General features: G+C 38.0%; 1 protein-coding gene across 4 annotated transcripts in view; it reads left to right on the top strand.

Moving 5' to 3' along the window:
* Positions 1 to 13729, top strand: part of LOC124452676 (solute carrier organic anion transporter family member 4A1-like) — a 32215-nt gene extending 18486 nt beyond the window's left edge. For 3 of the 4 annotated variants that reach the window (XM_047003282.1, XM_047003272.1, XM_047003265.1), the window contains exons 9-12: positions 990 to 1095; positions 2619 to 2791; positions 4875 to 5089; positions 12925 to 13729. In XM_047003282.1, the coding sequence (XP_046859238.1) occupies positions 990 to 1095; positions 2619 to 2791; positions 4875 to 5089; positions 12925 to 13151 (721 nt within the window). In that variant the 3' untranslated portion in view covers positions 13152 to 13729. Of the gene's footprint in view, positions 1 to 989; positions 1096 to 2618; positions 2792 to 4874; positions 5090 to 7650; positions 7798 to 12924 lie in introns of those variants that run through there. The other variant, XM_047003291.1, reaches the window with a different exon arrangement.
* The last annotated feature ends 12849 nt before the right edge of the window (positions 13730 to 26578 follow it).

Genomic DNA, 26578 nt, shown 5'->3' with positions numbered 1-26578 from the left:
ATTACACTTCACACTAATCAACTTAAAACATTACACTTCACACTAATCCACGATAACAATACACGAATGACACCCACACATTTTCTGTACACACAATACAATGACGTAAGAACTAGATAACAAATACGGCTAACCTGACGTTTACTCCTCATTTGACTCTGAAGATGACTACCGCTAAGGTTGTCGAAACGTCAGTGAACAACAACAAAAACAGTCCTTGTCAGGACTATACTAACCTGGACGATCTACATTTACAAACATGTGAATCAACTAACTAAGGAAACTTCATTACAAAAACTTTAGAAATTCGTGACCAATATTTTTGTTCCGAGAGTTATTTTAAATTTAAATTGAACACTTAAATTTTCTTTTGACCTACGCCACGTCTGCCACTGTTGTGACAATGCGGGCAATTGAAAGTTCAACACAATGGACGCGTCCCTAGCCACATCTGTATGAATTACATCACCCGACTGTGTGAATGTGAGCGAGCTTTTCAATGCGTTTTCCAGACTAATTCTCGCATGGAATCATGAAGAAGGAATTGCACTTTTACAAAAAATTGCGGCGATTGACCATTTTCAATCTTTGGTCTTTAGAGTTTCAACAATTGCCGTTTTTCAGTAACTTCATCCAGAAAGCTTTTATCCATTATGCTCATATACGCATGCAATTTTTTTTACTAGACTCCATCGACTGAGCTTTTAAACACTTGCCTTTGTTCTGAACTTTGCGCCTCAATAAAATAGGTGAGAGAGTCCAAGCTCTCGAGACCAAATCTAAACAAAAAAGTTGCACAGCTATTCTGCTGGCATCCCCTGCAATAGTTTTTTTTCTCTATAAATCAAATGTATGTTTCCGTAGTGTTTTTTCTGTTATCAACCTTTGCTGCAAGGTGTTGCTCCCACAGCAACAATCAACAAACACGATGGGCCTTGATCCAGAAAAAAATTATGCATCAAAGTGTTAATATACTTTCTTCTTTCCAGTTCCTGCAAATGTGACGGGGTGAAATATGTTCCAGTATGTCATGATAACATTACGTTTTACTCAGCTTGTCATGCCGGCTGTCCTCATCAAAAGACAACGTCAATGGTGAGTTTTAGCGAGTTTTGTTACATTTATATAGTGCATATGGTGTTAATTAAAGACTCCGTTCGAACCATAATGTTAGAAATACCGTAAATAAAAGGCTATATTCTGTTTGACCGTGTTGTTTTTGCGAGAAAAACAGACATTCCTTTCACTTTCCAAGACAGTCACTAAAACAATTGTAGTTTTCTTATTTGTGGTGTGATGATTATAGTTTGGAACAGCTTTCTATTCTTCCAATCCAAACCATTCCAAAATGTTGAAAATCTAGTAAAAGTATGTACTGGTATTGTTGGCTATATGACTCTAAACCAAATCACCCCATTTATATAGTAGTTTAAGAATAATATTTTAATCATTTTGTTTGATAATTTCTTTGTGGACGAATTGGTTAACGATGTCATTGCCAGGGTCATTTTCTTCTCATTTGACTGTCGACATATATCTTTATATAATAGTGTTTATTTTATTTATATGTATTTTTAATTATGGCGTGGTAGTCGGAGCAGTTTATTTTGTAAACTGCACCTTGTCGTTCGTTGGGTTGTTCTTTGTCCTTTATGTTCGTTAGTACTTGTCGTAACTAATAAACCAATTACAACGTTACGACAAGTACTAAAGAACATAAAGGACAAAGAACAACCCAACGAAAGACAAGGTGCAGTTTACAAAATAAACTGCTCCGACTGCCACGCCTCTTATATCGGGGAAACTGGAAGAAACTTAAACATAAGACTTACTGAACACAAACGAGCTACTAAGAAACAAGACAAAACTAATCACATTGCCGAACATCACCGAATCACAAAGCACAACATTGACTGGGACTCGGCAAAATGCATTACTTACAGTACTGACTATAGACAACGGCTTACATTAGAAAGTTGGTATACCAACTTGGAACAAACCCCCCTGAACAGATCAAAGCAATTACCGGCACCTTAAAAAACGACTTGTTCACAATACAAACAAACGATCAACTAAAATTAATGAATTAATCAATTAATTCACAATGACAATACACAATTGACACCCACACATTACAACTAAAAACATCACACCTAAATCACACTTCACAACTAAAAATATTTCGCTTCACACTAATTCACAATGACAATACGCATTTCCTGTACACACAATACAATGACGTAGAACCAGATAACAAATACGGCTAACCTGACGTTTACTCCTCATTTGACTCTGAAGATGACTACCGCTAAGGTTGTCGAAACGTCAGTCAACAACAACAAAAACAGTCCTTCTCAGGACTATACCAACCTGGACGATCTACATTTACAAACATGTAACGATACTCCCGGGTTCAAACCATTTACGTTATATGTAATATTATTGCACTTTGGCGAACTTGATCGTTTGAAAGAGTTTCTTCAAAAACTGATTAAGAACTAGTAACAGGAGTAGAATAATCATATTTTTTCAGAGTTTCTTTGATTGCTCAAGTGCTCGAATTCTTTCAATTCCATCAAGCACTTCCTCTCTTGACGAATCAAAACCTTTTTTAACAGACCTACTCGAATTGTACTCTTGGCAATTACTCTGGTTCTAATGAAGTGTTCCAAATGAACCTCGGTGTTTGTGATCGAAACTGTAAGAATGTCTACACTTTTTTTGTTGGTTTTACTTTACTCCTTACTTTAAGTTACCTCAATGACATTCCTGGAAAAGTTGTCACAATAAGGTAAAGTGCCACAATAAGGATAAGTAAACTGTACTTGTCCGAGTTTGCCTGCTGTGGTGTAGCCAGCTCGCAGGTTTAGTCATGCTATGTAAACAGTATTTCGGTGTTCACTGAAATTTCTTATCAATAACATAAATACTTATTATAAAACTATTGCTTTTACAATGAGCTAACATGCACAGATTGATTTACATAGCACAACAAACTTGCTGGGCCTGTCTACAACACCGGTTGCTAAATATTGAAACTAGCATAGGTAGTCCATTTTGCTGATCAGGAGCTATATGATGTTTTATCATACAAATTTAACATACCGTATTTCCTCTATTTTGACCCGGCTTCATTTTGCATCTCCTCTAACTATCCCCTCTTAAAAGGTACAAAAAATTAATCACCTCACCCTCTGTTTATCCCTCACTTTCTGTAAATAGAAATTTACGGACAGAATGGAACGATGAAACGATAACAAAATAGGAATGCCTGTCTTTCGTTATTTGTTGATGTAGGCGCGGTCATTCGTTTGAAATTTACTAGTCTAAAATAGTCTAGGGCTTGTATGAGAGTTTGCATGCATTTCATTTACCGGAAGTTATCTCAACTGTTTTTGGGTAAAATGACCATGCCGAACAACATGGCATATGTGCCATTTGCTCAATCCGGGATGAAAGTCCTGAAATTGAGACCCCCCTGAAACGGCAGTGTCGACATAGCTCTAACTTCCAGAAAACATAGCAATAAAAATTCTGTAATGTTTATGGTGTTTAGAAGGTTCACTTTTACTGGTGGACATTGGAGGAAAAATTTACATAAGTTTAATATTTACTTAGAAAATTACCATACACCAGCTATGGTCAAATGCCAATTTTGCATAAATTAACAAATCTTCGTGGCAGAGATTGAATTTTCATATTTTCATTCTCAATCATTATTTGTTATTTCAAGTATTTGACATTGTTTTTGCTGGCATACAATAGAATACATTCCGCATACCTTCCTCCTTAACCCGTTTTCAGCCATATTTAACTAAAACTTTAAAAATTTTCAAAATGAACTTACTGGATTGGGTGTTTTAATAAATAGAAATTGATATTAAAGCATGTGTCACGTAAATTAATATAAACACGAACAATTTTGCGTAACAATTTATGTAGCTTCCAGCTTTATTCTAGCCAACCCCACTTTTGTAATAATACATCACTTAAAGACTGGCAAAAAGTAATAAAACTCGGGGTGTGACAGAGGAAATATTGTACTTCAGTAAAATATTTTTATGACCAGTTGTCTCATGTTTTTACTGACGTTTATTTTATCATGGCTCCAAATCAAAGTGTTCATTTCCAATTTGCCACAAATTTTACCCTTTTTTAGTAATGATGTAATTTTTTTGTGTTTTCGCAGTAATAATAAAATTTGAGATATTTCGACTGTGGTTGGTTGATATTGCGGTTTATATCTGCAATTGCACTGTGAAAATGCGTAAGTGCACAGTAGAAAAGTGTAGTTGCTCTATAAATACTGTAACCTGATTGGTTGAAAAGCAGTGCAAATACAAACAACATTTTTTCAATTAAAAAAAAGCATTACGGCAGTTGTTAGTAAACAAAGATTACCACAATTGCAACCGTTAAAAATTCAAAAATTACAAAAGAATGCAATGAATAAAAACAAAACAGCACGTACTGTTTTTTGGTGAATGTTTTTAACATCTAGGCCGCCTGACGAAGCTTTCCTGAAGCGTTAGCGAGTAACGATGCGAGAGCGGCGAGACTGGTACTTCGGACTCGCTCTATTTCGTTGCAGTCTTTAAAAAACTAACTTGTGCATGTTTATCCGTAATTGCACTGGAAACTGTACTATTCCCTATACTAATGTATTTCATTAAAAACATGTGTTGATAAACAGATTTAAAAACTCGTCTTCTCATATAATCCAAATCACTCTTCGCATGAAAGACGACGGTGTCTTAGACCCAGACCGCCTTGGTCAACTCACGTCGTCTTTGACATCGTGTTCTCAAATCTAAATCTATCTAATGTTTAATCTAGAGTCCGTTATTCATTAATCTTAAAAATATACTATATAGAAGTGTATCCGAAAATCAACGCTCTTATGCCCTCGGTCTTCAACTGGTATTATGGCGAGCCGTTGGAAGCTTACCTGCTCCAGTAGTATTCGGCTCATTTATTGATAAGTCGTGCTTGTTGTGGCGAGAGTCGTGCGGTACGCGAGGTGATTGCTTGGCATACAAGACAGGAAATGTCGTACACGTCATCATAACGTCATCGTTAATTCTTCAAGGTAAAAAGTAAAATACTTTTGCTTTATGAAAATCATCAACTATTCAATTTAAAAAGCATGGTGACTTAAAATGTAAACGTAAACACTAGCTTTTCCAAAATTCAAATTCGTCGAGCTAATCACCATGAAAAACATCCGAATGAAGAAATTACATGATAGCAATTTTATTAGTTTCTCGGTAACCCCACTTCCCCTCCACTTGTATCGTTCAGGATCATTCCGTGTTCCAGATCGGTCCAAATCGTCCACTGATTTGGCTTGACTAAAAAAGTTTTGGTTTTCGGACACCCTCATTGATAGTCAAAACAGAAATACCATCTCTCTTATCACTCAGTAAGTCACATTGACTTGAATAAAAATGGACGCTGTGTTTCGTTGAACTTTACGCCAACTATACTGCTTCTTATAATAGTGCAGCATGAAACCTGATGAATAGCAGTCTTGTTTCTGGATTAGAAGATACCATTTGCATGTACGTACAAATGTCTAAGGTGCTGAGCCCAGTAGCCGGGATTCAGCGAATCATTTTGCTAGCAGGAAAGACTAAATACTTCATAAAAAAACACTATGCTCTTTGAAAATTCACAAAACCTTTAAGATAAAAACAAATAATTTAGCTTGATTTGAAAATTACAAATAAGACATGACTTATGACGCTGAAGAAAAGATTGTAAGTTTTGCGCTAGAGGTTTTTGCTCCTTTCAGTGACTCTAAATCATTTCACGCATCGCTGAATCCCGGTTATCAGGTTCATGTGAACAGCCTCTCAGGGGCTGTTTACATGATCACGGCTAACCGGGATTCAGTGAGACGTAAAATCATTTCGATGCATTGAAAAGAGGCAAAACTTTAAGCGAAAATATTACAACTGTTTGTTAAGCGCTAAAAGTAATTTCTGTTGTTATTCTCAAAATAGGCCAAATTTGTTGTTTGATTTTGAATGTAATGCGTATAGTTATTAAATCAGAATATTGTGAAAGTGCTGAAGAACACTTATCTGATGATAGTATTAAATCTTTTCCATTTGCCAAAATCATTTAACGCTTGACTGAAACCCGGCTACCCGACATCATGTAAACAGCCCCTCAGAATTCACTGTACTAAATTCCAGAAATTAATTGTTCAGGTTAGGCTGTTAAAATGTTTGACAAGATTTTTTACTGTTTTGAACGATATCCAGTTAAAGGCTTTTGTTATGACAGGATTATCTAATTTTCCGACTATCAACGAGGATTGCCACCAACATTCACACGGACGGACCACTGACATGCATACTATCGAAGACGAAGTACAAATTAATGTTTGAAAACCCGTTTTTTCTTTTCTTTTTGCTCAAATACGTTAAGTGCCTGTGAATATCTCTATTTTCCCAATCAGGGAGGTATTGCGATAAATTTTCAAATTTATCCGCCCTTTGTTTCTTTTTATAAACATGAAATTTTCTGTGACGTCAATTCCGTGCATATGTCCTTTTAGAGATCATAGCTCTCGACCAATGAAATCGCTCAAATTCTTCTGGTTATTATATAATAGAGTTATTAAGCGCAACGTGTTGACGAAACATGGATGCCGCCATACCTTATATGGCAAATTTTGAATGAAAATGTCAGCGGAGTTGCACAGGCTAATGAAAAGGATACTTTTTCTCCCCTCCTGATTTCAACCAACACTATAATCCTATGCGAAAATATTTATTCAGCGATATCAAAAGTATTATTCCAAACGCAAAATCTTTTAAAAATTTCATCAATAAAACATGCTGAAAACGTGTGTGATATACGGTTGCGGAAAGAAGTGCAAGGAAAAGAAAAAATTTTAATAGTTTCATGAGACCGGTAGGTAAGCAAGATAATTGCTTTCATCGTTCAAAGTGTTCAACACTTCAGTCTTATTAATTTGTTTTACTATACTCTCAGTGGGATGGCATTTATTTGGTGAAACTTTTTACCATTACGTTATGCTTTAGTTGATGTTGGTTCGATTTTATTCACGATTCATGATTTTAGGTAAATACATGTCAGACGCTGTGAAACTTTTAGAGATGTACATATCTTGCATCAAACCAATCAATAAAATCTACCTTTTATGAATCGAGTTTGGGCTGTTTAGTCGCAGGAAATGGATTAGGGTCTGTTCATATTATTTTTCAGAAAGTATGATGTGAAGTTAAAAACTGAGTTGTGTTGAAATTGATTTGCCATCAGTATTCAGCAACACTGTGCTATATATTGTAAAACAAAAATATCTTGAAATCAACCCCTAGCCTGTTCTGCGAAAATTGACAGATTACAAACAGTAAAGACATTAAGTATTGTCAAAGGTTTGCTCGATGCTGCTTGTTTCACAATGACCCTGATGTTTCTGTAAATAAAGTATGTATTGTAATAGTAAACATGTTCATAGATCAAAACCAAAGTAAAAGAACTGCTTTGGAAAATACTGGGCCAACATTTGTTTCTATCTTCAAATTTTTATTCGAGAAAAGCTTATTACTTTGTGCATGAAAGTTTTAGTATAGCAACGCCTCATCTGAAAACAGTCCACCCTTGCTATAATTTTAGGTGTTCCAGGATTCACACTGGGTGCATTGGTTGCAATGGAGTTGAAGGCAGAAGAAACAGAAATAGATAGGAAAACTTGCATATATTTAATGCAAATGAAGTGGAAATAAATAAAATAAATAAATTAATTAAATGTGAAATCATAAACAATTTTAAATTTCAAAGTGTAAATATAAACCTGTACAAACAATGTACAGGTTTATATTTACACTTTGAAATTTAAAGGTTTATATTTACACTAAGGTTTATATTTACAGGTTTATATTTACACTTTTGGGCAGTGGCTAGACTTTGCTTGGAGCCAGTCTAGAATGGAGCCGTAAGGCGCCTCCTTCCCTCCACTAGCCTTGGGTGTGCACCTTAGGCAAGTGCTAGTATACCCTTTGCCTCCCTTGCCAGGGTCACGGCTGGGCGGATGAGCTACTAGAGTGCTAACACTGGCGGTTCTGATAGTCAAATCGGCTTCAGTTTCGGCAAAATGCAGCGAGCTTCTCTGTGGTCACCGGCCAGGGCGGAAGGGCTCCACGACGAGCTCAACGGCCATTATGTCCTCGTGCCTCCGAGGTAGGTTTTTGAGCCAGAGGCTAGGACAAGGGCAGTCTGATGTAAAACCTACGACCCGTGGATCTCGCTGTCACCGTCGCAGCTCGCTAGGCCATGACAGATGAACCCGGGTGTAAAGGGTGGGGGCAGTACTGCGCACACTGCACTTCACTTTAAAATTCATCTGCGCAGGCTCGAAGGATACGTTCACGTCTGCGACGCCTTCAACTCTACCAAGTCCTGTAGCGATGGGAAATGGGCGAAACCGGCAGGTGAAAGATGTCACTGGAAGCCGCAGTCTCAATCCTGCATGCAGGCGGTTCGGGATATTGGTCGTCTGACGTTGACTCGAGATGACAACATCACTCGGCAGCACCCCGAACGACCAAGCAGCCCTTTTTAAGGACAGCACTGATTGCTCCACAAGGAGAGGGGCCTAGAAAAGGTGGCCTAACCAAAGCTCATCTCTCATCCCCTCAGTTGGCTTGCCGTGGTCAACGGGCATCTTTACTAGCGGTCGAACAACAACAAAGAAAGGAAGGTATGCACCCACCGGTATGGGTGCAAAAGCACTGAAACTGGCATGTTGGAACATCAGAACCATGCTTGACAAAGCTGACAGCAACAGACCTGAACTTCGCTCTGCTTTGATTGCACATGAACTGTCCAGGCTAGATGTCGACATTGCTGCCCTCAGCGAAGTTCGCTTCCCCGAAGAAGGCAGCCTTCAGGAGCATGGCACCGGATATACCCTCTTCTAGTCAGGAAAACCTGCAACAGAAAGGCGTTTCGCAGGCGTCGGCTTCATGGTTACAACCTCCATCGCTTCCAAGTTGGAAAACCTGCCAACTGGTCATTCTGACCGCATCATGTCCATGCGCCTCCCTCTGAAGAACAAAAAGTATGCCACGCTCTTCAGCGTGTATGCCCCAACTCTTCAAGCTGTGCCTGAAGAAAAAGACAAGTTCTACTCAGTTCTTCGAAACACCTCCGTAGACGATAAGGTGATAATCCTTGGCGACTTCAACGCCAGAGTGGGACAAGACGCTCTTGCCTGGAAAGGAGTGCTTGGCAGACATGGCGTTGGTAACTGCAACGACAACGGGCGCTTGCTGCTGGAGTTTTGCATGGAGCAGAAACTTGTAGTCACCAACACCATCTTCCAACAAAAGAGCAGTCTGAAAACAAACTGGATACATCCTCGGTCCAAACACTGGCACCTTATTGACTACGTTGTAGTGCGCCAACGAGACCTCCAAGACGTCTTACACACCAGAGTGATGCCCAGCGCAGAATGTCACACTGACCATCGCCTCGTGCGCTTCAAACTCAGACTTCACTTCAAACCTAAACCAAGAAAGGGGGGGGGCAAAGAAAATGTTCAATGTCAGTAGGCTACAATCAGCTGTAGTGAGAGCTGACTTCCAGACGTGCTTGCAGTTCAAGCTTGAAAACGAAGGCTGCTCAGTAGATCCTTCACCTGACTCACTTTGGCTTCAATTGAAAAGAGCCATACTGCAGACATCAGACGAATTCCTGGGGTTCACCACTAAAAAGAACAAAGACTGGTTTGACGAACACAACAAGGAGATCACGGAATTGCTGGCTAAGAAGAGATCAGCCCACCAGGCTCACCTTGCTCAGCCGTCCTGTCCCGTGAGGAAAGCTGCCTTCCGTTACACTTGCAGCAACCTCCAGCGCAAGCTTCGAGAGATTAAGAACGAGTGGTGGATCAACCTCGCAGAACGAACTCAGCAATGCGCAGACGCTGGTGACTACAGAGGTTTCTACGAAGCCCTTAAGGCAGTGTACGGCCCTACGCACCACGCCCAGAGTCCTTTGCGCAGTGCGGACGGCGAGGCGCTCCTCACGAAGGCGTCTATCCTGAGTCGCTGGTGTGAGCACTTCCACGCCCTCTTCAGCGCTGATCGAGTCGTTCAGGACTCAGAAACCCTCCGCATCGCTCAGCTCCCAGTTATAGTGGAATTGGACGAACCACCCTCTATGAAAGAACTCACAGAAGCCATAGACAAGATTAAGAGTGGTAAGGCAGCAGGAGTTGATGGCATCCCACCAGAGATCTGGAAAGATGGAGGCCCAGCGTTACAGAGAAAGCTCCACGAATTCCTCGTCTGTTGTTGGAAACAAGGAAAGCTTCCAAGAGACCTCCGTGATGCAGTCATCGTTACCTTGTACAAAAACAAGGGGGAAAAGTCAGTCTGCTCCAACTACCGGGGGATCACTCTGCTTTCGATCGCAGGAAAATTCCTTGCTCGTGTGCTCCTGAGTAGGCTAATACCTACCATCGCAGAAGACCACCTCCCAGAAAACCAGTGTAGCTTCAGAACAAACAGGGGTACTACAGACATGGTCTTCGTCCTCAGGCAACTCCAAGAGAAGTGCCGGGAACAGAACAAATGACTCTATGTAACCTTTGTGGACTTGACGAAGGCCTTCGACACAGTGAGCAGGAAGGGACTTTGGCTCATTATGGAGCGCCTCGGCTGCCCCCCAAAGTTCGTCAGTATGATCATCGAGCATCTTCTTCAGCATGATGCTTAGGCAAGCCACAGAAGACCTTGACGATGACGATGCTGTCTACATTGCTATCGCCTTGATGGCAGCCTGTTCAACCTCAGGAGGCTGCAAGCCCATACAAAGACCCATGAGCAGATGATCCGAGACCTCCTCTTTGCCGACGACGCTGCCCTTGTTGCCCATACCGAAAGAGCCCTGCAGCGCCTCCCGTCCTGTTTTGCAGAGGCTGCCCAGCTCTTCGGACTCGAGGTCAGCTTGAAAAAGACGGAAGTCCTCCATCAGCCCGCACCTCGGGCAGAGTACCGCACTCCTCACATTACCCTCGGTGAGACTGAGCTGAAAAGCGTTCACCAGTTCACCTACCTGGGGTGTGTTATTACATCAGATGCGAAGATTGACAGGGAGGTCGACAACAGACTGGCCAAGGCAAGCAGCGCTTTTGGCAGACTGTATAACAGAGTGTGGAACAACAATTCCTTGAAGAAGTGCACCAAGATCAGCGTGTACAGAGCCGTCGTACTCACCACCCTCTTGTACGGCTCCGAGTCGTGGGTAATTTACCGTAACCACCTACGCCTCCTTGAGCGTTTCCATTAGCGCTGTCTCCGCACCATCCTCAACATTCACTGGAGTGACTACGTCTCCAATGTTGAGGTCTTCACACACGCGGAGATCACCAGCATCGAGGCCATGCTACTGAAGTCGCAGCTACGTTGGGCAGGGCACGTTTCCAGAATGGATGATCAGCGCCTGCCCAAAATTGCCTTGTATGGCGAACTTTCCACTGGCCACCGTGACAGAGGGGCACCGAAGAAACGCTACAAAGACTCTCTGAAGAAGTCCCTCGGAGCCTGCCATATCGACCACCGCCAGTGGTCTATTCTTGCTGCTGACCGTGATGCCTGGCGACGTACTGTCCACCAGGCTGTCTCCTCCTTTGAGGACTCTCGTACAGAGAACTTGAGGGAGAAACGCCGCAGGAGGAAGAACCGGGAAGCTTCAGCAGCCGTACCTGACGTGACCTTTGACTCTAGCCGCTGCGACCGAACCTGTTTGTCTCGCATCGGACTTGTCAGCCACGAGCGTGCCTGTAGTCGACGTGAACAGCGTGCCTGTATTCGACGTGGACAGCCCCTTCATAAAATCTTCGTTCGCGAAGCCAAGCCAAGAGAGAGACAAGAGAGACAAACAATGCCCTAGGGCTAGCCATTGGTAAAGTCTCTTTGTTGAGTTTTAGACTCTTGAACAAAGTTTTTGTCTAAACATGATTTGTAACATGTTACAAAATGCCAAAACATTACACGGGAAATATATTTATTCAAAATTTATTGTCTAAACAATTTTGCTCTCATGCAGCAAGAAATAATGTTATGTCAAAGAAGCCAATATGCTACAATTTTTAAAGTGATAATTTCTCATAAGAAAATGTAGTACTCTCAACATTTTGTCCTGAGTTGAGGTGAATATTTCTCCATACTATTGTAATAGCTTGCCAAAGTATCATTTTGGTATTATACACCAGCCAGTACCCTAGCAATTTGCTGGCAGCAAAGTTAGCTCAAAATTTAATGAGATCAAACTTAGTCAAGATATATCTCGTGCCTTGTCGACTTAATCGATTAAGATAGTTGCATTAAACTGTTTGCGAACAGTTAAGTCGTTTGTGAGAGTTTACAGATGAATTGCCTAGCTTACATTTGGCTGGCATTAAGCGGATTCGGTCGAGAGCTTTCGGCCAACACTAGCAACACAGTAAAATGGCGTCTAGTGTTATTTTTGAATCAAATTGTCATTTGACCATAACAAAAATTCTTTACCGTAGGTTGTCTTTTTATCAATGCTTGCATTACATAAAACACTAGAGCATGTCTTCATTATTTAGGTTTCGGTAGTCGTTTTTCCTGGTTGTATTTTGTATTGAAACAATATTCAAAATCAGGAGGGAGCGAATAATGAAACTAATTTTTCATTCCTTATGGCATCCATGTTTTTGACAACAGTTCCCAGGCCCCGTTGTATATCCAGTTAGTTTAATAGAAATCAATCGGACGGACACACTTTTTCGTTTGCATAGAGGTTATGCGCATGTGCAGCGGACACCCACAAAAATCTTCTCTGTTCGATTTCGTGAATAAATTACTTTTCTCGGATTGCAGGATCATGAAGACTAACATTTCAATTATTTTTCTATAGCTTTGGCAATACTTTTCTTTCTGCTCTGTTGGTATTTCGCGTGCAAAGAAACAACTGATCACCATGACCTTAACGGCAATGCTACGCGCGATTTAGCAGAACAAAATGACCACGCAAAAAACGACAGTGTTTATCAACATGAAGACGGCCCAATGGAGAACGGCTATGATAATCCATTGGTATTAAAAGACATCATTTGTGATGAAAGGGCAAATACCAAACTTTGACATTTACACTTGAAGTCGCCAAGATCATCTGTTTGACTTTGTAATAAGCATGCAGTCTTTGTTAAGATGGTAACCTAATCATAAGAAATCATTGTATAGTTATATTCTTAAGTTCCTCATTTGCAATTTCATTAGCAGTTTGCCATCAAGCTTTCTTGTAGTAAATGTTCTGATTAAAAAATAGAAGACATTTTTTGTGTTTCTTGGGAGTTTGTTTTGCAATTTCATAAGTGTTTCCATAACTCAATAGAAACAAGTGAAATGTTTCCTATTTCTGTTATAACTCAGCCTTTTAAGAACAATTTATTGACTATGAGTATGTATTGTTTATATTTTTGCTTTTGAAAGTTCTTGCGCAAACCACGCATACTGTGAGACTGAAATCCCCCTGTTTTTATAGAGTTATAGAAACAAGCGCATGTGTTTGCAAAAGCCTATTTTGCAATTGTAAATATTTACTTTTCGTTGTTCCTTAAGGGTTGTAAATTATTTCCATATTTTTTATTTAATTATCATTTCTATCGTACATGTAACGGCCAAAAGACTTCAAAATTATATACTAGTTGTTGTAATACCAATTTGACGCATTCTTATGTCATACAAACCTCGTTAAAAGCGCCCACCTGAAACCAGCAAAGGGTGCTTTATGAAAGCGGGTGGACAATGACGATGGAAAAATAAATGTCAAATGCAACAGTGTTGTATTATCTACTGTAAAATTTGTCTGCCTGCAGTCCCAGCCGTAGCAAACGAGGAAAGGGACCACGCAACAACAAAAAAAAGCTTGTTATATAACTTATATATATTCATATCAAATTATCCGTAAACACAATTGATTTCAATGGAAACTAATTAAGTAAAACATGCGCGTATGAATATAATAGCCTCCCCCCTCAATCATCAATGTTCCGCCGCCCTTGTATTCGCTAGCTTTCCACATTTTAGGGAATATAATTCATGTAAGAAATGATGAACAAAGTATTTCGACCACAAAATATGAATTTTCCAAACATTACCTCAACTAAAGATACAATAGAGAGCAAAGACTACGAGTACGACACATTGAGTTCTATAATACCTGGACGGGAAATGTCAACCAAATTACTATAAATTATTAGCGCGCGGCCGCGTGGTCAAAAACATGGCGGATTTTGGTTGTCAAAGTCAGAGGAAAGACGCGGGCTCATAAAATAAAAATTTTTTCGCACACCCGGATTTGACAACCACAATTGCGATTATTACATGTTTGTAAATGTAGCTCGTTCAGATTGGTATAGTCCTGAGAAGGACTGTTTTTGTTGTTGTTGATTGACGTTTCGATAACCGTAGCGGTAGTCATCTTCAGAGTCGAATGAGGAGTAAACGTCAGGTTAGCCGTATTTGCTATCTGGTTCTTACGTCATTGTATATAATATTTTAATCTTAACACGGTTTTTAATATGCACATGAAAAACATGCGACTTGGACGAGATTTAAACTCGCACCTTCGGGATACTAGTCCGCCCCTCTACCTGTCGAGCTACCAAGCCCACAGGGATTGGAGACGAGTCAAATCTCTTTTAAACTGCGTATGGACGAGAGATTCTCGCCACTATAGCAGTTTACTGGATGGCACCATGTTTTGTGCCATCGTGAAACGTGAAACACGGTGCCATCCAGTAAACTGCTATAGTGGCGAGAATCTCTCGTCCATACGCAGTTGAAAAGAGATTTGTTCAAGTCACATGTTTTTAATGTGCATATTAAAAACCGTGTTAGGATTAATATATTATGTATATTCTCTGATGAAGGCTTTGGAAGACGTCATTGTATTGTGTGTACAGGAAATGTGTGGGTGTCAATTGTGTATTGTCATTGTGAATTAGTGTTAAGTGCAATGTTTTTAGTTGATCGTTTGTATTGTGAATAAGTCTTTTGTAAGGTGCCGGTAATTGCTGCGATCTGTTCAGGGGGGTTTGTTCCAAGTTGGTGTACCAACTTTCTATTGTAAGCCGTTGTCTATAGTCAGTACTGTAAGTAATGCCCTTTGCCGAGTCCCAGTCAATGTTGTGCTTTGTGATTCGGTGATGTTCGGCAATGTGATTAGTTTTGTCTTGTTTCTTAGTAGCTCGTTTGTGTTCAATAAGTCTTATATTTAAGTTCCTGCCAGTTTCCCCGATATAAGAGGCGTGATAGTCGGAGCAGTTTATTTTGTAAACTGCACCTTGTCGTTTGTTGGGTTGTTCTTTGTCCTTTATGTTCGTTAGTACTTGTCGTAACGTTGTGATTGGTTTATGTGCGACACGTATGTTGTATGGTCGTAAGAGTTATAGTTGTTTTTGTCAAAAACACGTTTGAGATAGTAGCTTTCGTTGTGTAGAGCGTCCGGTAAACCACATATAATTTGTGCACGTCTTGTTAATGTTCTGATTGTGGTGGCTTTGTGTGATGTGGGGTTGTAGGATGATTGGTCTAGTAGTCGGTCAGTATGTGTTGGCTTGCAATAAACTGTTGTTCGTAGTTTTTGATTGTCATGTTTTACCAAACAGTCGAGAAAATGAAGAGTTCCGTTTTCTTCGACATCTTTGGTAAATTGTATGTGGCTGTTCTGTTTGTTGATGTGAGTGTGAAAGTCATCAATCTCGTCTGCATGTAGTGCTGTGATTGTGTGTGTATTTGTAGTGCCGGGACATGTGTGTGTCTATTTCACAAAACCTGAAGCATTATTTTCAATATTTTAGGCTTACGGCAGGGGTGGGCAACTTCTCCAGTCGGTGGGACAGATTTAGGAAAATGAAGTTATTGGTGGGCGGGATTGTTACATGAATAATATTCAATATTCAATGGTCGGATACAGTCGGCGGGCCAGTCAAAATCCCTTCAGAGACCGGACCCGGCTCGTGGGTCGTATGTTGCCCACCCCTGGCTTACGGTATCGTGGTTGTTTTTGCTGGTTGTCATTAAAATAAGCAGTAATAGAAATCCGGATCCGGAGGTAGCGAAGGTTAAAAATTTTTCTCAAAGTGGAAGTTTTGACAACCAAAATCCGCCATTACCGCCATGTTTTTGACCACGGGGCCCAGGCCCCTTTCCCCCTCCAGGTCTTATAGAACTCAATGCTTTGACATTGAGTTCTATAGTAACTGGAGCGGCTAAGAGGACTGGGACCTGACGCCAAAAAATGGCGGCCAATGGACCTATTTCCGTTGAAATGATCGCTTTGCAAAAAAATGATGTTCTTGACCTCCCCCTTATGTCTATAGCTAATTATACAGCTTTTTTCAAAAATAAACACGATATCTTTTTTTGGCAACACAGGTGAGATATTTGTTTTGTTGGTTCATCAAAAATTGAAAAGCAATTGAACTTGAAGCCTGAACGATAAAATTCGACTGATGTTTTCCTGTTTTTGTTTTTAAATATCAACATACTTTTCCACTTATTTGTTAATGTGTGAAACCGTAAATCTGTTTGTATAATAGTTTCCCTAACGCGAAAAAAAATTTTGCTCTTTTTACTCAGTGGGCAGATACTATGAAGAAACGATCACCCCCAAAGAGAACCCATGAAGTAGAGCAGAGTTTCTTCTGATCAATTTGCTGACAACACGAAGAGATGTTCGGATAGCAAAATGTTTCTGGAATATGCTGCAGCACCACTATTTCATAGATCACTATATTAAGACAATTGGAAGATGTTAATGACCAGACAGAGTCTAACTGCAAAATGCTAAGGCTGAATACAAACAAAGGTAAATGATTTACAGACTTCCCTGTCCAACAGTTATTTGAACTTGGACTAATTCTATGGATGGAGATAATGGTTTAATGAAGATGCTTTGAATGTTTTGAAAGTAAAGGTCAAGTACCAAATAAAGATAACAAGGTTATGTGTGTCGTGATGCTTGGTGAAATGTCATGTAAAAAGGTCATAAAGTTTGTGCTTATGTCAATATTGATACTGAGATTGATGATGACTTACTGCAACTGTACAATCCATGCAGTGTGTTTTGTATAACTAAATTGTAAAATCATGTCACATCTTTATTAAATTATTTTAGTAGAATGTTGTCTGAATGTTAGTTATATGTATTGCATGCCATATTGAAGCATTAAAGATTCAGTTATGAAAACTTGAGTGCTATATATTTCTTCTTAATTTCAGTTTTTGTTTAAAAAAATATTTAGAGATCATTTACCTAATAAAGTACAGAATGGACATTTGCCATTAGCTATATTTTCTCCTTTGATAATCCAGGGAAATTTTTTGACTTTTCCAAGTTTTTCTTCAATTTTTGCTTCTTAATTCATTTCATAATATGAATGAAATACAGGTAGTACAGTTTAATAACTCTATAATTTCTGAAAAGCTGTTAAGCTTCTAGCATTAAAGAACACAAAATGTGTTTAATTCATTTGGTTTTATTGCCTCATTTTTACATGTGTACACGCACTTCATCATTCTTGTGTAAACAACACCATACTTAGAGCTAAAAATCCTATAGCAACTGGTATTAAATATGGGTATGAACTTTACTATTGAGGTGAAACCTGTATTGGTCAATAAAATTCTGAACTCACGTGGCTAATAGGAAACACATAAAAAAGAGAACAAGAAGAGAAGTATTACATACATAATTGTGTATTCATGTATTCAAGTAATATAGACAATATTGTAATTTAAGTGTTTTAATTATTTGCATTTTTGCCGTTTCATAATCATTACAACGAAATCAAATATGCTACAACTTGACAAGTATTTGATGCAGTTCTTGTTCAGAAGACCACAAAAATCTCAATGGTTCTCGTGATTTTCATACAATGTTTTTTTCATCATTCATTTACGAAACGCGAGATGCATGTAAAAAAACAAATCCTACAATTGTTGCGAAAAAAGCCATCACATGAAGGAAAACTAAAAGCTAATGAGAATAAATGAGCTAACATTTCTCTCGTGATCTGCTGAGATAAAATATGATATATTTTGTTTCGTGCAGACTACACACTTTGATATCGAGCAAAGCATTAAACGACAGTTACGACGCGCACATCTGCATTCATATGTGGCCAACAAATAGCTCCTTCGTCAATAGTTAAAAAAGGCATCCGTCATAGAAGCCGACAACTGGCAACCACAGTAGACTCGCTTTTATGAAATTTATGTTTTTACAGTGATTTTCATCATAAAAATGCTTGCCAAATATGCGAAAAACACATACACTTTTCCTCACTCCTTCCTTAGGGGGGAGAGAGAAATTGTGAAATTTTCGGAAAAGCAGTCAATTTCGGTAAATCTCAGCGGTAATGGAACAAATCCTCCATTTTTTTGGCGTCAGCCGCTAATTAAAGCCGTGTTTAAGATAGCCGCTCCAGTTATTATAGAACTCGAAGGTTCCAGTCATTTATGAGAGTTATGCCAGACAATAAACAGATTTAGATTTGAGGACGCGAAGCCTAAGACGACGTAAGTATGGCGTAATCAGTCGTAAACATCCGGTTACTTTACTTCCGCTGCCTTTGCGACGTCGTCTTAGTGTTTTCAATGAACTCTAATACAACTGGAAGGCTAACTCAATATACACAAGCCTAGACATGTCTGAAACCACTTAGAAGCTTATTAGCCGCTTCGCGTGTATCTCGCGTGGACTGTTTTATTTGCGTGACGGATTGTTTTGCAAAAACTGCTAACTTGGAAGTAGAATGCTAGCCTAAATGCTTTATTTTTTTCAAAACCGTTAGCAAAATTTGGTTATTAATGTGTTAAGATACATAGTGGACGTTCCATGACATGTTTTGTATACGTAACGCTGTATTATATAAATCATAAAAGTGAGCGCAAGTATTGATGTTTTGTCAATACTTGCGCTATACTTCATAAAATCTGTATATATAAATCTACAACTTAACTAGTACTATTTAAAATCTTATTGAAATGCCATGAAATAGCAGTACTATGAAAAAAGATTGAATGTAAGTTAAGAGACATGTTATCCATGCAAACCAACTATTATACTCAACCAAAGGGTTGTTTTTGTCTCCATGATCACGAGAATAATCAATAACTATGGAAACAATTGCTAAAGTGACTCCGGATAAAAGATGAAATTCTTTTTTCGTAAAAACTCGTCGTCTTCTCATATAACATAAATCACTCTTCACATGAAAGACGACGGCGGCGTCGTCCCAGACCGCCTCGGTCAACTCACGTCATCTTAGACTTCGCGTCCTCAAATCTAAATCTATCTTATGGCTCGTTACCAATGCCTCAAAAAAGGAGAGAAAAATCATAGAGGAATTACATGGCAAGATACAGCTACTATAGCGTTGTTAAATATTTGGGATGATGAAAAACACAGATATTCGTTAAAGAATGCCAAGTATTCAAAAGAGGGACTTATCAAATAATAACGGTTAGAGTTGTTTTGAAAGTTTACAGTAAAAAGAGTATGTCAACGACCAATTTACAAAGTTTAACAGCTGAATAAATGTTTTTCAACAGTTCAACAAATTCCAAAACAAGCATTTTTCAATTCAAAATTTGATATTTTAGTCAAAAATGCACGAAAAGGGAGTTTCTGACTACACAGTAGACAACGTTGTCAACAAAACCGTGGAAGCTCTTTAAAAGACTGAAAAATATATTAGGGCACAGGCCAAACATTCAGCCAGAATTTCTAATTGACACATCAGCAGATATTAGCGACCAAACGCCTGGAAAATAGGACGGTTTGTATTCGCATTTATGTAGTTTTTTATTGTGATTATGAAGTAAATAAATGTATTACTAAAATGAACTAGCGATGTTTAAGCTATGTAATACAAGTTTACATATATAATTTGAAAATCGTGGGTTAGCATGAATAGATTAGGAAATAAAAAGTGAAAAAGCTTTTAAATAAACGTGAAAAATAATTGCATCAATTGATGTATAGAATGAGTATGCAAATGAAAAGAGCCTGTAATAATTGTTTTGTATACATGTATTAGTCCTTCTGTTACTTTAAGTTTTTGATCTGTGTATGAAAAAAGCTTGCATGCTTGATTTCATTATCACAACCGCCAAATTGTTATATTGTTATAGAGATTAGGGAGACTATGTCCTTAGAGAAAAGATATGGCAAAGGAATTTAACTAGAGGAAGTTTGTGCTACATGCGGATACAAAGCAGAAGATTTGCCCTTTGTTGGAGTTTATGAATGGATTTATTGGCTAGCGTGTATGCAGAAAACAAAAATTCAGATGTCCCAGATGCTGCAATGCAGGTAAAATGCATAATGCTAACCTTATGTAAAGTTTGCTTTCTTCATCCAGCTATTTATAGTAAAATTATTTTTGTGCTTCAACCTTAATTTTAAAATAGATAAAACTTGTTCAAATTTTACGCTTAAAGAGCTTTTACACTTATTTATTACAGAAAACTTTGTAGTCGCAAAAAAAGACGAAGTAACTGCGTCGTCAGGTAAAAATCAACAAGACTAATTACCTGGTGAATTTTTTTTGTGATGTAGTAAAATTGAAGATTTTCTAACAAAGGATATAATATTTAGAAAAAGAAAATAAACAAGTGCAGTTTTACACGATTTATCAGTCTTATTGCATTAATTCTGGTATCCATATTCTTATAAAAGAGCATATGAGTAAATTTAAAAGCAACTTGTTTCATGTAGATTCTGAAGAAAAAAGGGACAAAATCTTTAAAAAAAAGAAAAGCTGTCAAAACAATGAAGAGCAGCTTCGCAAAGGGAGTTGAAATAATGTGCGAAAAGTTTGCAAAAGCTTCAAAAAGTTAAATGGATTGGCAATGAAATATTTGGATTCTTGTACTATTGCACATTTCAAAGTTCAGTCATCACCAATTCTCAATTTAAGTGTTTGTATTATTTAGTTCTATAACATATATGTACGATTTTTTACGTTACCGTTTTACCTTGAAGGTACATGAAAATTGAGAAAGAAAGGCATAAACCAGAAGTGGAGATGCAGTTGAAACTGCCCCCACTAGAAAACACAAAAGAAGAAAAGAAGAAAGAGAGCATGAGATGAAGATGTTCAATCTATTTATGTCAACTACGGCTTCGTCTACTGGAATCATGCCGAGAATCCTGCAAAGCATGGCAAGCTCTTCTTCTTCAGGGAATTCATGCGAGCCTTGGGAACAGGGCATTTCATGTCCCTCAACCACCATCTTTCAATCTTAAGGTGATTAAACATATGCAAATTTTTAACGCATAATATGTATTTCGAATACTGAATTTGAAAACTTGATAAATGTTGGTAATTTATGGATTTTTTAGTTAAATGAATTCAGATACTTCGTGTTGTGAAAACAGTGTAAATCTAACCAAACATTTTACATAAAGTGGTTTGTAATGGAATCCCTGATATTTGCAGCATCATCTCTAACAGCTGCATCGTGTATGATGAAATCATTGATAGAGGTTATTGTAAGCGAGTATTCAACATCTTCCATCCAATGATCCAGAACTCTCAATGAGAAAGTTCACATATATTGTGTAAAATACACGAAGCAGAAATTGACATACTAACTTTAGGTACTTCCATTTCAATCTTTTTCAAGAATCTGCAAAAACGTGCTTTCCATAGCCCAAAAGTTTTCTACTGTCATTCTGACTCTACTGAGCTTATAGTTAAATTCATTCTGCAAAACAAAGATATCTGGATGATCCTGATATGGTTTGATTAGCCATGGAAGTAAGGGATAGGCAGGATCTCCCAATATAAGTGGATTAACAGTAGTTTCATCAAAATAACCTGATAGGTCTTCGTTGAACAACTTGCCATCATTGCCAAGACGATACAATGACGAGCTTGAAAGAACCCTGGCATCAGGAACACTGCCAGGCCAAACTGCAACTACATCACGGGAGAGATATCTGCTATCTACTAAGGCTTGAATGTGCGAATAAAATACTTTTTCAGCATTTAAATCCATCAAATGGTTCCCCCAGAGTCCAGACAAATATAAGCAAAAGTGAATGCAAATATCAATGTATTATTGAAGAAATTGTGCTATTTCTCATTAGTGACCAGAATATAGTCGTATGTCGCTCGTATGTACTCGTATGTCAGTCGTATGTACTCGTATGTCAGTCATATGTACTTGCATGTACTCGTATGTCACTCGTATGTACTCGTGTGGTGTTTTAGTCACGATCGTTGAAAGCCAGATCTGGTTGTCAGCGAGTAAGGATGATAATTACGACCATTGATCAATATATGATAAAGCTGATGGCTTTGATGCTAAACTCGTGTTGCTTTTTTTAATACGTTTATTCATTGCATTCAATAAATACTTCTTCCACATGACAAGCACTTACAACAAACTAGCTAGTAAGCACATGGAACTACAGCTATTCAAATAAAAGACGCTATACACTCTGATTGCTTGATACTATTCTATCTTGAGATTAAGTTTTCCTTTTTCTCTGAGTGACATTATAAACACTATTTACAGCGGTTTCCTTATTTCATTATATTGACGTGACATTATACATATACACTTTACATTACACATACACATGACATAAGAGCATATCCTGGCATCCTCCGTTGTTCGCAATGTCGTTTCAGTTACATAATAAATGTTGAAAATGATCTAACTTAAACTTAGTTTTTGCCTATGTGAACTAATTGTTTCTTAATTCTTGCGTTGTTGTTCTCTTCCACTATGCCTAAATCGCTGCATTATTATTTTTTAATTTACTTCCATGCACTGTCTTCATTAAAGCTATGTACTCTGCTCCACAAGTAGAAAGTGAAACAGTTTTGTTTCCCGCTCTTCTACGATATGAAAAGTTCTCCTTCGGATAATAGAAAACTATATCCTAAAAATGGTCTTTCTCTCTCCAGCATTTCCTCTCCAATGTGAATCACTGTATCCTATCAGTTTCAATGGCTCAACAGTCTTTCTGAATTTTAAACTTGATTGGGGCGTCCCCTTAAGATATTTAAGGACACAAGGTTCTGCAAGTGATTGACTAAACCTTTCCTTTGCAGGTTATAAGTAATTAAACGTCTCATTCCAATTTCTGCTGCTCTGTTTAAGTCAATACAGGGACTTATTCAACTTACAAACAAGCTTTTCTTTGTTCTCCTAATTCTCATAGCCCTTTGGTTGCTCAACATAAATATCGCAGTTGACTGACGCGTTTAAATATGAACCTGCATATTTTTTTACTGCGTGCTGAATAACTACACAAATTGAGCTCATCCTTCCAGTTGATGCGAATGTCCCATGGCAATACACACTTGGGAATTGGGAATCACCCTTAGTTAAGTACCTAGCCTTAAACGTCGCTTCGTGATTTATTCCTGTCTTAACAGTGTAATCCTTATTTACTTCTAACTATTTAACGATCGGGACGTAAATCTGTAGTGTAAAGGTGTTATGTTTTAATAAAGAGGACGAGGGTCCATGACATTTTCCCACTGGACTGACTCTGTTGATCTTACCGCTTCTGATTATGAATTTGGTACGAAATTCAATCAATAACAACAATCGACTGCAAGCTTTTAGTAATGTTATCAATCGTGCTTTCCACTATATACTCATTTAAATATGCTTATTTCGCACTTGAATTGGGTACCTTAATTCCTGTAATCTCAACTTCATCGTTAGGTTTTCCTTCTAATTCTACAGTTAAGGGTTTTTCAGGGTTTTGCAAACCCTGCTGCTGCCGTAGCCTGCCCGGTGTGTGGAAGAATCTGCGCATCGGACTTCGGGCTACGCTCACATATGAGGCGCCACTGACGTCATCCTCGCTTCGCGACGGACTTCCATAATAATACTAATACAATTGATTTCTCTGCAGTGGGTTTAATACAAAGTTTTGAGTATATTTCACCGTCAATTTCACTTTTGTCAATCTCACATTTATAGAAAATTCACCTTTTACTTCTTTACTCAAGATTTTTTGAGATTCTGTACATATGCTAAACACACTGAACCGAACACATTGGCTACCTACTTTTAAATATAGATGATTTAACATGAGCACTATTACGAAAACTTCACTATATTTTCCTGAAATACAATGAAAATTTTTAAATTACGTTCTGATAAATCGATAACTTTTTTGACTTCATGTTTCACAAGATGATGCTCCATTATTTATTTATTGTACCATAGTTCATTTATGCTGCGTATTTTTCAAATGGAATAACTTAGATTAAAACTCACACGAAGCACGTCTGATAGCTGCTGTGAGTTGCTCGTGCACGCAGGTAACCAACAAATATTCCTTACTGTAAGGGGTGGATTATGAAATTATTAGTTGTGTTATTTTGTGACACTATCACTACTGTTTTAGAATGTTTGTAATGTAGCAGCAGTAGAGTAATAGTATTTAGTATACAATTATACGTGATGTTAAGATGTTTTCGTTATTGTTTAAGAAACGACAATCGTTTCTAAATTATAAGAGATGTAGCAGAATCATTTTCTCGCTGACTAAGTTTTATCTTTTGGAGCCCCGTCATGCATAGCGCGGTATGACTGTATGCAAGTCTATTTCAAACATTTATTAAAATAAAGGTCGTTACTTATGACGCGCCGAACATGTCATTATTCTATTAATTAGTTTATTAGCAGATCAATTTATTTATTCTCACTTGGAATTTATTTATTCTCACTTGGAATTTATTTATTCTCACTTGGAATTTATTTATTCTCACTTGGAATTTATTTATTCGCACTTCTCGATTTTATTTATTCGCACTTTCCGAATTTATTTATTCGCACTTTCCGAATTTATTTATTCGCACTTCTCGAATGGTGCTTCCATTTGGGAAACTTTGTTTACTATGAAATAATATGAAATTTCATATTTCACAACAAAAAATGGCGGAGGAAAACGTTACTTCATCGACCGTTCAGCGTGCTGCAGAAGCTTTGCGTACTTTGCAGACTCTTAATACTAGTGATATTCAACGTCTTGCTTCACTGTCATCATCGTCACCTCAAACTACTACGTCGAGGAATTCTTACAACTCAGTTTCACCGTTACGGGAAGAACTTTCGCAGGCCAGGAAGGCCAGCAAGTAAATCTTTTGCTTACAAAGATCTTGTCATAATTCCAGATCCCCAAACCTCCTGAGTGCCAACTCACAAGAATCGTGTTGAATTGGAAAAAAAAGGGCTAGTGGTTTCAGAATTTCCATCTGATAAATCATGGGACTCTACAACGTTAAAAGAAAAAGTAAAAGAGCAACTCCCTATGTTATTTCTTCCATTTGAATTTGTAAAAGTAAGTTATACAATACGTTTCTTATGAAGTTGTTGTATTTTGTTGGTGTAATTTTACAATAAACTGTTTTTTGTGCTTTGCCTGTTAAAATGCGATGAGAATTTACTTCAATCGATATAACTGTAGGCATGCTATGGAGAACTATCTCACCCAAATTTGCAAGTGGGGTAGAATTGACCTGTGAGTTGGTATTAAAAATGGCAGGGCAGGGCTGTGTTTATGTGCGATTGTTGGAAGAATACAATTCTATTGATGATGAAAGTGATGATGAATTTTTACAAGAAAGCTACATGGGTGATTTCCAAGGTATTGGCTACAGACTACAGTGTACTTGGTTGTTGCTTTGTTGCTTCTTTGTTTGAAGTTTTATTGCTTGCTTAAGAAAGTAAAATGAATATAAGAAAGTTTGAACTATGCAATATATTTTTCACGACGCAATGATCTTGTACCTGTAAATTAGATATGTCGCACAAATTGATGTTAAGTTTTTTCTTGACATAAGTGCGTATTTATTTGATTTAGACAATCAAAACGAACCAACTACAGAACAACCACCCGATGCTTCAATTTGTGAAGATGAGATAATTGTCCAGGAAAACATTGCAGCTGGAACTGGTAAACTTTAGCATAATGCTTATTTTTTAAACACTGCTCAATTTCTTCACCCTCATATTTAAATTTTATTTAGATGAAGTAATTGATGTTCAAAACCAGTCGGAGACTGTTCCCATACGTGAATTCGTGGTGAAAAGAAGTGACATAGTGAAATCTCTAATATCTGAATTTAAAGATCACGAAATTCACAAATTCGTTTGGTGTTTGTTTTCATGGCGGATAACGGAGTTCTAGAAGATGGGAAAGGCCAGGAGTTACACGGGAAGTTTTAAGCCTTTTCTGGCGAGAATTTTCTGTTGCACTGTCTATTGGCGCATCAGAAAAGTTTCCGTGCATTCGCCATGATTACCAAATTATTGAGTGGCGATCCGTTTCAAGAATTTTAGTTTATGGCTATAAGGAAGAAAGATATTTTCCTCTTTTTTTATCAAAGGTATTTATTGCAAGCTGCATATTTGGAGACGACAGTGTAACAGCTGATTCCTTGCTTGATTCATTCAAAGAGTACATTTCAAAAGATGAAAAAGATATAATGATGAAATGTCTGGAGAATGAACTTAGTCCTAAA

Source organism: Xenia sp. Carnegie-2017, unplaced genomic scaffold (genome assembly GCF_021976095.1).
Source record: "Xenia sp. Carnegie-2017 unplaced genomic scaffold, XeniaSp_v1 HiC_scaffold_13, whole genome shotgun sequence".
NCBI lineage: Eukaryota > Metazoa > Cnidaria > Anthozoa > Malacalcyonacea > Xeniidae > Xenia > Xenia sp. Carnegie-2017.
Note: the sequence above shows the minus strand (reverse complement) of the source record. Positions and strands in the feature narration are given on the sequence as shown.